The 17,499-nt window shown below is 37.4% G+C and overlaps 1 protein-coding gene across 4 annotated transcripts in view; it reads left to right on the forward strand.

Annotated features, from left to right (window-relative positions):
• cnksr2b (connector enhancer of kinase suppressor of Ras 2b) overlaps positions 1 to 16,356 on the forward strand; it is a 51,909-nt gene extending 35,553 nt beyond the window's left edge. For all 4 annotated transcript variants that reach the window (XM_066645916.1, XM_066645917.1, XM_066645918.1 and 1 more), the window contains 10 exons: positions 1,082 to 1,287; positions 1,387 to 1,435; positions 2,334 to 2,509; positions 3,119 to 3,192; positions 3,279 to 3,350; positions 4,629 to 4,696; positions 5,062 to 5,165; positions 7,905 to 8,433; positions 13,555 to 13,754; positions 14,149 to 16,356. In XM_066645916.1, coding sequence (XP_066502013.1) covers positions 1,082 to 1,287; positions 1,387 to 1,435; positions 2,334 to 2,509; positions 3,119 to 3,192; positions 3,279 to 3,350; positions 4,629 to 4,696; positions 5,062 to 5,165; positions 7,905 to 8,433; positions 13,555 to 13,754; positions 14,149 to 14,199 — 1,529 coding nt within the window. In that variant the 3' untranslated portion in view covers positions 14,200 to 16,356. The remainder of the gene's footprint in view (positions 1 to 1,081; positions 1,288 to 1,386; positions 1,436 to 2,333; positions 2,510 to 3,118; positions 3,193 to 3,278; positions 3,351 to 4,628; positions 4,697 to 5,061; positions 5,166 to 7,904; positions 8,434 to 13,554; positions 13,755 to 14,148) is intronic.
• The last annotated feature ends 1,143 nt before the right edge of the window (positions 16,357 to 17,499 follow it).

The raw sequence follows: 17,499 nt of genomic DNA on the forward strand, positions 1-17,499 counted from the left end.
ATTGTTTAGTTACCCCATGATAGATTGTGGAGTGGAGAGAGCAGGGTTTAATCACATAGAGTTTGGTAGCAATGATCAGATGGCGAAACCCAATGTGTAAGAAGAGCCCTTCAAGCTTGGTTTAACCCACTCTCCTTCAAGTTGCACAGAAGACAAGCATCCAGACTTTTTCTGTCCCGGCACCTTAATTGTATAAGTAAATTCCCCTGGGTGCCCAAATGGCAGAGTCACTTGCTGTCTTTAAACACCAACTGAAGACCCATCTCTTTGAAAGAGTACTTAAATCAGCACTTTTCTTGCACCTATAAAAGGCTTACGATTGTACTCATGTCATAGTTCATTCGATATTCAGGCAAAGTGTAGTATGTGAGTATTGTTTATCTGGGTATCCATCCAATGTTTTTCGGACCGTGGGAGGAAACCGACGCACCCGGAGCACCCACACAGACACTGGGAGAACACACCAAACTCTTCACAGACTGTCACCCGGAGCAGGACTAGAACTCACATCCTCCAGGTCCCTGTAGCTGTGTGACTGTGACACTACTTGCTGCGCCACCGTGCCACCCCAATATATTGACTTAATATTTCAAAATAATGAGACATTATCTTAATATACTGAGATAGAACTCACATATTACAGAAAAAATCCTTAAAGCAGGGAAGAATATAGCATTTTTTGCAGCAAAGATGGAACTGTCTACCTACTGTTAAATGAGCAAGATTCTTAAACTCAGGTAATGTGAATGTTGCGTAATGTTTGGTTTACATATATAAATAAGATGGTGCACAACTCCAGTCCTAGAGGTCTTGTGACCTGCAAAGTTTGCAGATTCCCCTGTTAAAGCACACACACTTAAACTTAATGAGCAGAAAAATCTCCACAGCATGTTGGATAGTGGCCCTCCAGGACTGTTGTGAACCCCTGAAATAAGACGTTTACTTTGTTTATAGAACTATGAGCCAGTACGGTGCCAGTTTTTCAGTCAGTACTTGAGTTTAATGAAGCATTTTGTGTTAATGGAATGAGTTTTTCATATTCCACTAATTCTCGGCTATCGTCACATAACTGTACACACAGAGAACTCCCTGCTTCGTTATGTTGGGGAGGAGAAGTCGGGGACAGAGGAGTACATGATAGGACGCAGCAGCAGTAGGCGAAGTCGGAGGAAGAATGACAAAGGGAGTAGCCCTGCCCACTTTGCCCTCGTCCCTGCGCTACAGATGGAGATGCTGCGACAAGACTCAGTGACCACACCCTCCTCAGATACGTCGTCCATTTATCATGTAAGTGGAGCTTTAATAGTCTCTGTTGAGGCTCAAGGCTGGAGGTGATGGGTTAAGTGTGGACGGTGCTTTGATTAATGGCTCTGTTACTTGTTGCAGACATTCGATCAGTCTTCAGCGCTGTCAAGGTCAAAGAAAAAGTTAAAAGGTGAGACACTTAGCTCTTTTCTGACATAGAAAAATGTTATCTCACACTATAAGTAATGGACTGTGGTATAATTTTTTTTATTGTTTCCAGACAATCAGACCCAATCTTTCACAGTCTTATTCACCATATAAACAGCCTATTGCCTAAACATAAAATCCAGCTTATATTAAAGGGTATTTGTCATGTAAGTTTTATTGTATGTTTTTTATGTGCTCCACTTAAACAGTCCAAATGAATTTTTACATGACCATTTCCAGCCAATTTTTATTCCTTAACATTAAACAGGCTGTTTCAATCATATGCAAATAATATTGATATTTGTAAATAACCTGTTTTTGGTTAATTGCTCTCATTCATGAAGCAGTCTAAGAAAAAAACACTGCTTATAACTTAGGCTGAATGCATGAATATCATTGACATCCAAAGAGAACCATATGTCTCAATTTTTGTTGATTTTTAGTATAGTACATCATTTGAATAGAGAAGCTGTGTGAAATTTTCATGATGAATGGACCAGCAAAAATGCTCCATAATAAAATCTTTACACTGACTTCCACTGAAAGTTAAGGTTTTTCATTCTCATGTTTTAGAGATACATATTTTTCTTTGGACAGCGATGATATATGGAAATATAATGCCTTTTTTGGCATAAGGAATTCAAAGCTTCCTATGCAATGTATGGTATACATTGTGCTTCCTAAGAAGTGATTCCATGTTTACATATCACATCAGATTATTTTACTTCAAAAAGTATGATTTTTCTGTTCATGTTTAATTTTCAGCTGTTTTGTGTATGTTTAAAATTTCTCAATATAAGATCTGAGTGTATAGCTACAGTAATCTGTGCTCTTTCTTATCACAGAAAGGTGATTTTTCTGTTCTTTCTGTCTGTTCTTAGCCGGCTCCATGTCCTCCATCAGTAAGCGGCGGATTTCCTGTAAGGACCTAGGGCAGGGAGATTGTGAAGGTTGGCTGTGGAAGAAAAAAGACGCTAAGAGCTACTTTTCTCAGAAATGGAAGAAGTACTGGGTAGTGCTGAAGGACGCATGTCTGTATTGGTACATCAATGAGGAGGTGAGGCTTGAAGTGTACTCAACCTCTGCAAGCCTATGTATATTATTCTTTAATTTATCTTAAGCCTTTTTATTTCAGCAGACTCTTTGCATTCTTAGGGATCTCCTATGAGACTAATATGCACGGTTAGTGGATTATGAGAGTGAGAAACAAAAATTTGGGTAACCATACAGGTCATTAGGTTTTAAAGGAGCAATCATTTTCTCCAACAATACATGTTCATGTTATAAAGCTGCCATTGTATTGACACCTAGAGGCCTTGATATATTAGAGGTTATGTACTAAATCTATTTTAAAAATGGCCACCCCACGGAGGAACATACTCTATGGACCATATAACTGTTTCATTCTGAGACTACAAAGCAATGTAATGGTTTATTTCAAGTGAGTTGCATTTTATAGAACAGATGTAAAAATTATCACTATTATAAATATTACATGCTACATGTGGTAAAAAAAAATTAATTATTTGAAGTATTGCTTAATAAGTTGGTCTTAAACCAGTCCCTACCTGACTCTGCTTAAAAACTAATATATTCTCTTTGTTCTTCTAGAGTTTTATATGTACTAGCAGTTGAGTTCAGTAAAAGTTTTGTTTTTCTGTTGCAGGATGAGAAAGCAGAGGGTTTTGTCAGCCTCCCTGAATTCAAAATTGATCGAGCGAATGAATGCCGCAAGAAATTGTGAGTTTAAAGTTTTATTCCCAAAAAATAGAGGTTTCACATCTCCACAAAGATACTAATATTTGTATTTTTCTTTTCCACTGAAGTGCTTTTAAAGCATGCCATCCCAAAATCAAGAGTTTCTACTTTGCAGCAGATAACGTGGATGACATGAACAGGCAAGAAAGCACTACACTCATCACACCATTCTTATCAAGCTAAAAGAGACAATTAAATTCATGCCCTCTTAACAGAATATTTCCATACATATTAAATGGCTCCTTGCAGTTGGCACGTATTGAAACAATGCCATGTAGATATCAGGGACTACCCTTGATTTTGATAATTTCCATATAAAAAAAAAATCTGATACCGCCAAATTATTCATTTACAAGAAAAAAGGCAAGAATTATATGTTTAATAGAAAATTACAAATGAACCTCTAAAACTAAACTTTATATCAGATTTTTTTTCTTTTTATAAATACACAGCTTTAATTTGGCTTCCATTATTTAATGTTTTCTGAAGTATTTAATGTAATTGGCAGGGTCACATCAAATCTTCAGTCTTAGAAGATGATTGAATGTTCTTGTGAGGATCAGGCCAAAGTAGGATGCATGCAAATGAGGCTAAAAATGTTTATTACCAAAATCTAAATCAGAAAGCATAGTCAGAAAACAAGCAAAGACAAAGTTGAAAAGAATGCCAAAAGTCATAAACCAGAAAATACAGTGAGACATACTAAAGCTTAGTACACACTGGAATCGGCAATAATACTTCACAAAGAGCAAACTGTTCAAATAGGCCATCAGGTGAAAACAATCAGTAATCAGATGAAGCTGATTTGTGATAGGCTGCTGACTGTATGCTGGAGGTCACATGATCACCCAAGGTGTCCTGGGAAATGTAGTCCCCAGGGGCTAGGCTCTGTACTGAACCTGAGGGATGTGTGACAATCCTAATTCTCACAAACCAAGTGTATTCATATTAAGCTTTTCTAGTTTTAATATTTAGTTTTTTGTGCGTGTGTTTGTCAGTTTTTTGTGTATATTGCATGTTCTTGACTAATCTTCTGGGCAGTTTAGCATCCTTTTTTTTTTTCAAATAAGAAACCACAGTGTTTTTACCTGATGGAGACAATGTCTTAACAAGAATTCTATATATTCTTTTTTTCACTTATTTTCCTGTGCAGATAATGATTAATGATATTTTATCAAATCTATTCAGATATTGCTCCCATAAATTAAATAGCCCTGTCTTCCAATGAAATATATGAAACATGCTAGTGTCTGACTTTTGCAAACACTATATGTTGTGTATACACAAAAGCTACAAGTCTGCTTCCATTTGAACTCTGTTCTTCACTTCTTTACCACTTGTACAACATTTAAGGATAATTTTGTTAGCATTTAGCAGCTTCCCTGGTGACAGTTGTTTTTTTTTCTGTTCACACACAGGTGGCTGAGTCGATTAAACATGGCAGCAGCAGCTCACTTGGAGCAGGAGAGGATTCGGCAGGATCATGGTGAGAGGAAGCCTTCATGCTCCACTCATTCTGTCAAATCAATTATTCCCTCTCTCTGATCTCCTGCAGCCTGAACTACAGGTTCCCTAAACATATGTAAGGCTTTTCTAATGGGTTGGATATATTGAGCTATTGACTTGAAAATGCTCTTGTGACAAGGTGGTTGACTGATGAGTGTGGACAGACACAATGTCAGAATGTCCCATTTAACAAGAGTTTGAATTTTATGGAATTAATAATGGTGTTTTACAAATGGAATGGGCTACTGTCGGTTGTGATTAAAAGAGCCAGAAACCATTATAGCATTGTGTGTGTTTCCCAGTTCATAACACTGTAAACATGGTACTTTTTTGGTTCTTCCTCAGATTACTGGAGTGAGAGTGACCATGAGGACACTGATCACATGACCTCCATGCCTAAACAGGACAGCCCTCCACCACCATATGACACCTATCCTCACTCTGCCTTAGTATGTCCTGCTTTACCCAATGACCCGTATAAAGATATCTGCATTAGGGTTTAAATATTTGTTCATCCTGGACCATTTTGTCATGCATTAACCCCTGCTTTAGCTGGTCTCCTTTAATGATATACTATAAATTGAATGAGGTCATTAAAAAAAAAAAAAAAATTAGACATCACAATGAATATTCTGATGCTCTTACATTTACCAAATATATTGGATGATTAGCAACGTTTCTTATATAAATGTATACATAGTTCAGAACTGAATATGTGCATTTGCATATTTGTAACAAAATCTAGCCTTGGAATCATTTCCATAATCCCACACCCCAGTGCCTACGGGCTCCTGGTGCTTAGCACTGAGCATGATCATGACTGAATATGATCTTGCAATATATTAAGTGTTTCAGACCACTAAGTAATTATTACATTATTATAAATAATTGAGCCCTTGCAACAAAGAACAATTTATCAGACATTCCCATTGTTTAGTATTACTGCTTTCTTGTCCAGTGTTAGAAGTGGGCATAAACTGTGTTTAAATGGAAAAATACAGCCTACTAAACTAAATTAAAGCTTTAGATCCTGTTTTATTTTAAATAGAGAGCATGTTTACAAAGAATTGCAAGATATTAGAAAGAAAAATCACTTTTGTATAGTAACGTTATACCAATTGCTCTCTGGAGATTTTATTTTTATTTCAAATATAAGGTATTCTAGAAGTTATATTTTCAACATATAATTAAGGAATCATTGTCATTATTTGTCATTATGGACAACAGTTAACAGTTCTTCATTTTACAAAGCAAAGTGTTAAAACATTTAAAAATGTTAGATAAGGCCATGGTATATATAATATATTGGCATTGTCCAATGAAAATTATGTATCTCCATTTTCGTGGAGTTTTTAGTTTACTACATAGTTTAAACACAGCATCTGCCCTTCACATTGTGTAAACATTTCATGATGAATGGATCAATTGAAATATGCCAGACTTACTTATATAAAATTTGAGAATAAATTCTTTTTTACATGGACTTCCATTGAAATTCAAGGTTTTTCCTTATCCTGTAAAGTTACTATTTTACTAGATATATGTTTTTCATTGGACAATGACAAAAATGTAATATAAAATTATAACAGAATCATGTTATGCATGTCTGTCCTGCATTTAAAATGCTTTCCCTTGTTCAGAAGTCAGTTTGCAGGGCAATTGGTCAGCAACCAATCTTTGTGGAGGTTCACTGCAGATACAATTACCGACCTAGTTAATTTGCTTTGAACAGGAGAAGCACTATGAGATGTTGTCTCTGCACAAAATGGAGAGGAGTGCTTCACACATTAAAGATAATAAAGATATGAAACATGTGAACAGATGGAAAGGGAAGATGAAATGGAGATGAGAGCGAGGGAGGGAAAAAAAGACGAATAATGTGTGAAAGAGGAGGACGAGTGAAGCTGAAGGACAAATTAATTATTAAAGCTCTGGAGACTGGTTTAGTGGCTGTAAATTCAGACAAAGGATCTCGCATGGCAGCTGACCCTTATCTTAATGAGAGAAGCCCAGTCCAGGAGATTCCTATATTCCCATGTAGAAAAGCTGTGTGTGTGTGTGTGTATGTGTGTGTGTGTGTGTGTGTGTGTGTAAGGGTTTGTATGTGTGCACGCATTGCACTTTCAGATTCAAAGGCTAACTGCTGGTGACAGCTCTAGGGCAGCACAGAGGTGGCCACATTTCTCTCTGTGTCCTGCTGGTATACTTTATACCTCTGTCGTCATGCCACTTCACCTGTTTTGACTACTACGATAAATGTCATTGACACTGTAAAATTGAACAACACAAATAGGTACTATCATAGAAAGGTCTGGTCACTCCAATAAATTGGTTGTGTTGAATATTCTAATTAGACCAGTCTGCCTGGTTTTATTACTCGTTGTTTCAACATGTTTGGTTAAAGTCATGTTTGGTTGGTCACTGTATTTTATTCAACACTCAATCCCCATACACACTGGAGAGAAACGGCAGCTAAACCAAACAGCGTTCTCTCAACCAGGCACAACTGTCCTCCGGAAGGACAGCATCGGGAACTGGATGGTTCACCCAGTATAAAATATCAGACCATATCTGGGCATACAAACATTCATTCACAAGCATACAGACATTCATTTACATACACGCTTATTCACTCACACCAATTGACCTAACCTCCAGGTTTTTGGACTGTGGCAGGAAAACTTGGAATCTTCACTTAGATAGGACTTGAAGATTCCAAAGCTGAGACCCAACAAGCCACTGTGCTGCTCATTATAGGCACTTTCATATATGTACATGAATATATTTAACTGTTACTGATTCAAAGAGAAAAGATCCTGGTCTAGTGTGAACAGACATAACTCTCCGAGGGTGTGGCCCAAACGTGGACAGTGGACCTACTTTCCTATGTAACTCTAAGTTAGCTCCGATTAACAGCAGCAATGTCCAGGCAGTTGGAATTAAATCCTAGGGAGGATTTTAATTTTCTCAGCCTGAAGTCAACACTTGAGCTTATAGGATTTTCTCTGATAGCTCAGTACTATAGTACTTTCAGTACATTTTCATCTGTACAATTTCATATGCAGTTACAGAGGCACACTTATTGGTAAAGCAGTGTCATTGCTCTCTGAGAAGTCTTCTGTGTTCATTGTGATGGTGTTATCCACCATGCTGTCTGCTCATTCACTTTTATCTTTCTTCATTTGTAGCAAATGAGCCCCTACCTGGAGCCCAAACATATCCGGCCGCCATCCACCGAAACTGTCCAGCCACGTTCCCCCCATGAGGAGTTCCTACCGGAGCCTCAGCGAGGGGGTAGCTTAAGTGGCTCAAGCTCTCCTGGCCGCAAATCAGCTAATCAGCGGCGTTCATGGCAGGATCTAATTGAGACACCACTCACCAGCTCTGGCCTGCATTACCTGCAGACTCTTCCTTTAGATGACGCTGTTTTCCTGGACCCTAATGGAGCTGTACCTGTGGAGCTCCGTCGCCAGTCAACTCTCCCTGCCCAGCGTGGCCCTCTGCCAGAGCGCTATGGGCCCCCGACGCCCAGACAGCCGAGTCCACCCAACCAGCCATGTGCCACTGCCCGAGGTGGAGGGGGGATGGGGAAACACCGCAGCTTCACACTGCCCCGAGACAGCGGCCTGCATGCTATCCTCGCTGCCACAGCTGGAGCGCCTGAACACAGAGAAGCCCAGAGATATCAGCTTGGACCGGCTTACACCAGAGATTCAGGTAACATTCCATATCCATGCAGAGAAACAACAGCATCATTACACATCTGAGCCCTTGCAATTAAGAACCATATATTTCCATTTTTAGTAGCACTGCTCAATATGTCTAGTCTTAGCTGTGGAGATAAACAGTTTTTCCGCCTGAGCATATTTTTTAACAGAAAACCTAATTGCCTACTAAACAGAAGAAATGTTTTAGTGACTGATTTATTTTTAATAGAAGGTATCAAAAAATACCATCGAAGCTTAAGAGGTGTTGCATATATATGGGTCTTCATTGCAAGGGCTTGTTTATTCATTTATTCATTATCTGCAACTGCTTACTCTTCCATTATTACAGCAGGAATTTTAAAGGTAAATTACTGGCTTAAAATGTAATTTTTAAACATTTCAGATCCCCTCTTATTAATTCTTATCAACAATCATAAAATATATCAAGACTCATTAGTCATTTTGGATTGTATATACTAGGACTGTAACAATAGCCATATTTTTGTGGTCAATATGTTGTAACTGCATAATAATGCTGTTACACCCCTTTAAAGGGCAATTAAGTTTTAGCAAAAATTTAGTTTGGAATTATTTAAGAATGTTTGGATAAGAATATGCAGACACTGTGATTGGAATATAAAAATATAATGTAAATATAATAAATAAATAAGACCTATAAGACCAAACCAACATAATGGCCACAAGACAGAGAGAGCAGAGAAAACGAGAGAACAGAACAGCACCACTAGCTAAAATATTGGAAAATCATTCTTATTTAAACCAACACACAAGTAATCAAAATGGGCAGTACAGAGGTCAGCAAAAAATTATTGAGGAAATGGCAAAATACGGTATGATAAATCCATAATGTAATAATTATGACAGGCTTAGTATATCCAAAGTATGACCACGCAGATATACATCTTAACAGTTTAATTGTGTCAGCTCAATATCTCTTTAAGGAACTTCATTTATTCATTCATTCATTTCTGTAAGCGCTTATCCAGTTCAGGATCATGGTGGGTCTGGAGCCTACCAGGAATCACTGGGCGCAAGATGGGAACACACCCTGAAGGGGGCACCAGTCCTTCGCAGGGGGACACTCACTCACACATTCACTTTAAGAAGTTTTCCTATTTTTTTTTTCTTTTCTTTTTTTTGCATTGCCATGCATTTCCATTGTAAAAATACACCAAAAAGTTCATGTTTATTTTAACTTCTCATTTGGTTTTGCAGAATAAAATGTGTTATATATAAATACAAAGTTGGCATTTGTAGTACTGATAGTGCTGGACAATGTTAATTTAATTTTTTATCCACCTCTCTACCTGCTATCCACAGAGATCACAGTTATAAGGTTGTGCTGGAAATCACACATAATCACTGAACACTGAGAGAATTGGATATTGCTGATAAAAATGTGACATCAGTACTCTTAATTAGATGAAGTTATGCATCTTTGGCTGAATGCCCTTCTCTAAACCTCTATTTAGGTAGAGTTTTACAAGATATGTCCTAATTGATCCTAATTTATTCTGACAGTTCTCATTTCTCACACTTGTCATCTCCACATCCCCATATTACCCCTACACACTCACACTCCCGCACACACACATTTGTCAGAGACTTCATTGTGCCCCAGAGCACATGAGGAAGAGTGCTTTCAGCCTGCGTTAATGTCGACTGATGCATAGGGCAAAGGAACACGCCTCCAGCCCCCCAAGAGCGCCCCCCTCCACCCCACCACCACCACCACTTATCTCTCTTCTCTATTCCCTTGCCTTTCTTAAGCCCCTCAAAAAAGCCAAAGACAGCAAATCTGTCCAACACACAGAATAATAGCATTGTTCATCAGTCTTCCTCATTTGTCTAATCAGCTTGCCTATATGGGCTGTATTTCACAAAGGGGACCAAACAGAGATCTGTGTATGCACCCTGCATGCCTTATATTGTTGTAAACTTGTCTTCTGGCAGCATCAAAATGAAGCGAAGAGACCAGTCTGCAAGTAAAGATGTTTATTGAGTGCTCTGGTGGCAGATTGAGGTCTGAACTGGAGTATTGTCTGGTCTGATCTGGAACATGGTTGAGCTGTCTTAACATCCTGGGGTACTGTCGTAAACAGTCTAAGTGTGTTGCACTAAATTTGTTGCATCCAAGCTTGTCTAACAAACTGAGCTTATAAGATGAAGTAAGGTTAGGAAGAGTGTGACCCTCAGAACCGGTCCAAATATATATATATATATATATATATATATATATATATATATATATATATATATATATACACACACACACACACACACACACACACAAAAGTAAATACAGAAATAATTGCTGATAGCTGTCACACTGCCACCCAGTGGTCGTCTTTAGTAGAGCAAGGTAGAACTGCCTGTAGAAACCTATCTAGAGCCTCTGTGGTTCTCTGTGGCCACCCCATGTTCAGCACTACACAGAAAGCAATAAGTAAGTTTTGGGGGAGTGTAGGAATTCCGCTTCACCCTCCCCCTTGATTTCAGGACAGTGCCTTAAGTGGTCCTTTCAGGGGTGCTTAAGTGTATATCACTCAATTAAACTACTAAGGTGTTTAAAAAAACATCTTATTTTCCATACACAAAACTGTACACTTTAAAAAAATGAACACTTTTTTTAAAATGTTTGCAGGCTACTTATCAACTTAAATGCTGTCTTTCAGTTGACTGTTTAAATAAGGGCTGGTAGCAGTACATGCATTTCTTTTAATAGCCACAAAAATATCACATTTAAAGCAAACTATGGACAGAAATTAACATACATTCTAATCAGATAAGTTGGAGTGAGAAATAGGCTCATCTACATGGTTTGAATACACCATTATTAAATGACAAAATTCATGTGTCATTCTGTAATGTCTGCCATGCCTATATTAGAAACTCCAGCTCTAAACTCACTTTCACAGTAGACTACTAAAATCATGTTGTCATTTTGTAGCAGTGCACCATGTTCTGATTCTGAAAATCGCATCCTGGGGTAATTGTAAACCTGTCAAATCTGATAGGAAATATATAGTGAACATTTGTCTCATAAATATCAACGTATTATCTGAATTATGAGGTTGTACAAAATGGAAGTATGAACATTGATACATGTAATGTAATATTATCATGTATTGAATTGACAATATTAGAATGAGTTTTGTTACATTTATGTATTTCCATGTACGCAATGAGGGCACAAAAGTTAACATACAAACAGTACTGCAGGCCAAGGTTCACTTCTGCGTGGCCAAAAGTTTGTAGACCTATGCTAGACCAACCTTTCTCTTGAAATTGAGGGTGTTAAACAGGAGTTTGCTGGTCCCTCTAATGATTATCAGTTCAGTTTTCTGACCATTTTATGTTAAATCCAAAATAGAATATTGGGAGTAAACCAACATACATTTGTTTATTTTATACATTATTTAATTTCTCTTCTACTTCTTCATTTCTGCGCCTCACAATCTGATTTTTAAGAAAAAACAAATTTTATATATATATATTATATTATATATATTTTATATTATATATATATATCACATTGAGAGAGAGATGTTTAAATACTATATTTTACACTTTCCCAAATCAACCACATGATTGAGAAACCCCCCCCCCAACACCACCACCAGGGTGTTGACATAACTGGTTCATGTGTGTATGTCTAACGTTGGCCCTTGAGGAGTATGGAGCTTTTATTCACTGTTTTAATCCTCCTCATAATGGTGCGCAGCCTCACTGACAAATGTATTTATTTAATGTAAACATGAGTTTTAGTTTCATGTCTAGAAGGAAAAAAATTCCAATAATTTTTGTCCATGTTGTAGGTTTTATGCAGCAATATTAGTATAACGACTTCTTAACAATCTTGTCCATTACGGGGGTTCAGTGTTATAGAACAGATAAATGTACACAGGACAAAAATGATTAGATTCTGAACATTTTTATTATCTACAGGGGGCAATATTTTTTAAAACACTATTCTTTTTTTTCCCAGAGAGAAATCTGCTAAGACCCACTAGAATTCCAAAAATGGCCATATCACGAACACCAGACTGACACAAGACTTCAGTTGTTTACGCAATATTGTACCTTTACACCAGTGGCGGATGCTGGTCTTTCAAGGAGGGGAAGCTCAATTTCGGCCTACATCATAAAATGTGTCGGTTTATTTATACGTAAATTCTACCCTCCGTTCCTTTTCAACGAAATGATCTGTGACCCTGTCGTAACAACAATGCGTCTTTTCCAGGGACTTCACTAGTGTCCTCTCAATGTCCAGCAGAGCTAGGCTGCTTAAAACGGCCTTGGCCCATGTGAAGTATGTCCGCCTGTGAGTGCTTTGTGACGGTGGAGGGGCTCAGCAGCACCCGCTTGTCAGAAACTGCGATAGAAGTCAGAAAGAGTGATAGAAGTCAGTCTCCAAACACAAGCAGCTACAAAAAACCGCCAGAAATAGAAGCTCGATTTGTCGCTAGTCGTTTTTAACAAAGAAAATGCCGCTAAGAGGTTTAAGATAGTCTGATTCAACTCAGAACAGAATGAAAATGTAATGCTCCCACGGATCTCTACACCAAAGGGTTCGTTTGGTGTAGGATTCGTTCATTCGTTCATTTCGCTGTCAATCAAAAAGGGATTCAGCCTCAGACAGATCATCCAATCATCATGCAGAAGCTGAGCGTCCGGGCCAGCTGAGGCCAGCCCACTGCCCCATAGACCCCCAGAGACGCTGAGCGTCCGATGGGCGGGACAAAGCCCAGCATTTATCCAATCACTGGTCTCGTTTCACTGCACTTCGCTGCTTCTCCACTGAACTCTGTGGACGCTCAGCGTCCTCACTGTTTAAATCACTGTTAAACTGCGGGAATGATTGAGAGGAAAGCCGCGTCTTTACCAGCGATAAGAAGCTGATTCTGAACAAACGTTAATCGCGTTGTAGTGCATATTTATTCAATGACATGTACACACAACAGTATATATTTGATCACTTATTTTTTGACATTTTAGGGGAAGCTGAGCTTCCCTTGCAGTCTTAGAGCAATCGCCACTGCTTTACACTGAGGCTCTCCTATCACATCCTAATGGAATCATTCTTGTAAATATGTGGTGCCCTCTGCAGGTATGGAGATGGAGCGAAGACAGCAAGCTGACTCTCTGGGTGATCTGTACCGTGCGCTGGAGAGGGCCAGTCTGTCCCCTGTAAACGAACACAGGCCCTCCACTCGTCTGGAGTACAAACGCTCATTTGTCCGTCGCTGTAACGACCCCTTACTTAATGAGAAGCTGCACCGCTTGCGCATCTTACAGAACACATTCAAGGTAAGAGGCCTGAAATTTTCAGGGTGTTATCATTGTTTGCTAATCACTACTGCAATATTGGCTTTGAAAACTGACATTGCAATGTAATAACAGTTAGGCAAAATGTATATGATAAATCAAAATTAAATAATGTTGATTAAAATATAATATCCAAAATATGACCTTATTATATCATGGTATTTTTATATTATTTTGCAAGGCTAACTACCATTGCTTAAGCAGCAGTTTACGAGTAGCATTTAATAGCAACTATATTTAACTTAAATCCTAAACCTAAACAACTATGTTTACATACTATATCCCTACAACTCTTTTTAAACAGAGTATTCATTTCCCTATGATTTACCCATGTTTGATATGATAATGTGTATATATTCATATCATTTTCTCATAGGATGTCCCACTCCAAGAAGCAGAGACCAAAATCATTCATCGGGATGTGTAAAAAAAAGCCAATTCCAGTCAGCACAAGTACAACAGGAGAGAAGCCTACATAACACTGGACTTTATATCCACACTTGCCTCTGTCAGATATTCTTCCTCTGCATCTTTGCCTCTGCTGAAGATTCTCTCTTTATCTCTTGTTCCTTGATCTTTATCTGTGCTCTTCTAGGCCGTTTCTTGCCATAATGCTATACCGTCTTCCTCCTTTTCTTGATTGGTTTTCGTCAATGCACAATGTCAATATGTGGATATCAAGGCATTATTTTCTATATTGATATGAAATCCTGGTCTACTGAAATTACTGAAAGCAGAGTTCTGTGTACTGTATGACATGTAATGACATGATAATTACTGAGCTTTCTGAAAAGCCAGATGACTGCTGCTCTTACTTTGAGCTCTGCTCCCCAGTGATGACTACAGAAGAAATGCAAATGGACTAAATGTACAGACCTGCTGGTATTGTTGTAACTAAGCTAACGAATTTGTTGTTATTATTTTCATTGCATGGCCACAGTCAAAGTTCTGAGTTTTGTATGTGGTGTTTATTTTAAAGCTCTTAAATGGATGTGTAAATTCTAGTTTCAATGACAAACTTTTCTAATGATGGACTGTATGTTGGTGTGTGTAAGATGTGGAATGAGCATGGGAGTGTGTGTGTGTGTGTGTGTGTGTGTATGAGAGAAAGAGAGAGAGATAGAGAGTCAGAGAGAGAGAGGGTGATGTAGAGACAGAAAAAGACAGATGAGTGTACACTACCGTTCAGAGATTTAAAATCATTAAAGTCATATTTGTAATTATTTCTTAAAAGTATATTATATATTATGGATTGAATTTTTTTAAAGAACAAACTAAAACATATATCAATAGTTTATTCACAATCACAATCAACATTTTATGAAAAACAGGATATTAAAGAAATTAAGGAAAAATAAATGATCAAATTATAAGCTGTATTTATCAATTTATAAACAATTTCTTACAAAATTACATGATTTGGTCATATTTTTTAGCATATCATTGCTGTCAGTCAAACAAATGGCACCTTACAGGATAAGTAGAAACATTCTTAACTTTGAATATAAATTAATGTTAAAAAGAAGAAAGAAAAAGATTTGTCTGCAAGTAATGCACAGTTTCAATTGGTCGGTTCATTGCAGTGTTTGGAGGAAATGTAAAGTGAAGTTGATGGTTTTGAAGAGTATACAAATGTGAATGTACAAGGTTTTGTCCTGACAGCAACAATATCTGAGCCATTTTTCAACTTATTATATATTCTCTGTAGCAGTTAGAATAATTAACATCACATTACAGCCATTGATTGTATACATATACCTGCAACAACTTTGGTTTCATATTTCTTGAAATGATGATCCCAAACAATCGGAGGTGACCCTAAACTTTTGAACGGTAGTGTATATTTAATGTTGCCCTTATCCTTGGTTGTCTCCAGTTCAGCCTTTCACCCCATAGGCTTGGAAACACCACTTGGTACATTGTAAATTAATCAAGGCTGGCAATAATGCTCCAGTTAACCAGTGAAACAGTTGTCTATTTTTGTACGCATGATATTTATCCAGCTGTTTGTACATGGTTTTGTATGCTGAGCTGTGTCTTATATGAAGATAAATGATGGTGTATACCCCTCTTATAAATGTGTTTCCAAAAGACCTTTAACAGGATAAAACTTTCATGTGAAGACAATTATGTTGTTGTATCTACAAGATAAAAATAATTTTAACAATAAATAGTTTGGTGTTTTGGCATAATGTTATAGATATTTACTCTTCTGACAAGGCTTTAGACAAGATATTGAACCTTACTGTGATGAGCTAATTGCATTCAGCTATGAAAGCATGAGGTCAGGTACAGATGTTGGAATATTATTTTGGATCACAAATGCCAGTCCATCTCTTCCCAAAAGAGATTTATGGTGCTTCATCACCATTCCAAACAGTTACACTGTTCCAAACCCCTTTAGTATTGTTCTATATAACAGTTTAGCCCACACTGGTATTGAACACCATAGGGTTAGCTCATATTCAGCTGCCTCTTAGCATTTCATTTCATTTCATGTTTATCTGTAGAGATTATATAAGCTGAATGAACACAGTTAAATATTTTAGGCCATAAATGTAGCTGAATTCACTCCATGTAAGGAGTGCCCACAAATGGTTAGTTTAGCTTTGATAGTAGTAAATAGGTCCAGTGAATTTCACTGACGGAATGATTGCACACAGACATGCAGCTTCTTGAAACTGCCTTTAAAGGACATAAATCCCTCCTTGCAAGATTTTCTGGTTTACAACAATGCTAGAGGCTAGACAGGGAAATTGGGTAACGTTTAGGTTTACATGTATAACTTGTTTCCATGTAAAACTAGAAACTAGAAACGAACATAACTGGTACAGAGGGCAATGGGTGCAAATGTTGTGCTCATCTGTGTAAGGCCTGTTAGCAGTAAAATATAATACACCTTAAAGCCTAAATTTATTTTCCATTATTCCCATACTATTATCTTCAGTAAACATGTTTAAATTATTTACATACATATTAGTTACTTTACATAACTCCTTTGGGAATATGTCGGTAATTACGAAAAAAAAAAGCTTATTACAAGGCTACTATTTTTGGTTTGTGCAGATTCGTATTAAAATGCTCAATAAAGTTTGGGATATTTTCTGCAGGTCCCTCATTTGTTGTCATGCCATGTCTCAGCCTAAATTGAGGTATGTAAAGACATTATCTAGACTCCTGGTTACCAGTATATTCCCACAGCCTACTACTATCAGTATTGCTTATTACTCACAGTCATAACATTTTGGAATTAAGCTGCTGGACTGTGGCTGTTTTGATAAGGGTATCTTCACTGGAATGACTGTCCTTTTATAAAGGTCAGGTCAGTGGAAACATTCATTACAGATAGTGGCAAATGGAATAGCCAGGGGCATATAACATACTGAGAGGGCATTTGTCCTGTAGAAGTGCTAATGTGTGTAGATATTAATTTATTTTGTATTACTGTGTTGTTGCAGGGTAGTAAAACGTATATTAGTGTTTTAAATGCTTCGTGAATTCTGTGCAACTACAAATGCCATTTACAGAAAAGTTGGGTAAAATGTCATTGGTTAAAATGTTTGAACTGATAAAAGTACAAAGAAAACATTTTCAGATGTTTCCCTGACAAAGATAATTGTTTTTTAATTAAAATAAAACAATAGAATGTGACCTGTAACACATGAAATAAGTGTCAGAGGCCAACTAATATTGAAATGTTATGTAAGCAAGGATTGGTTATTGTACA

The sequence above is a fragment of the Hoplias malabaricus genome, chromosome 15 (assembly GCF_029633855.1).
Source record: "Hoplias malabaricus isolate fHopMal1 chromosome 15, fHopMal1.hap1, whole genome shotgun sequence".
NCBI classification, from domain to species: domain Eukaryota; kingdom Metazoa; phylum Chordata; class Actinopteri; order Characiformes; family Erythrinidae; genus Hoplias; species Hoplias malabaricus.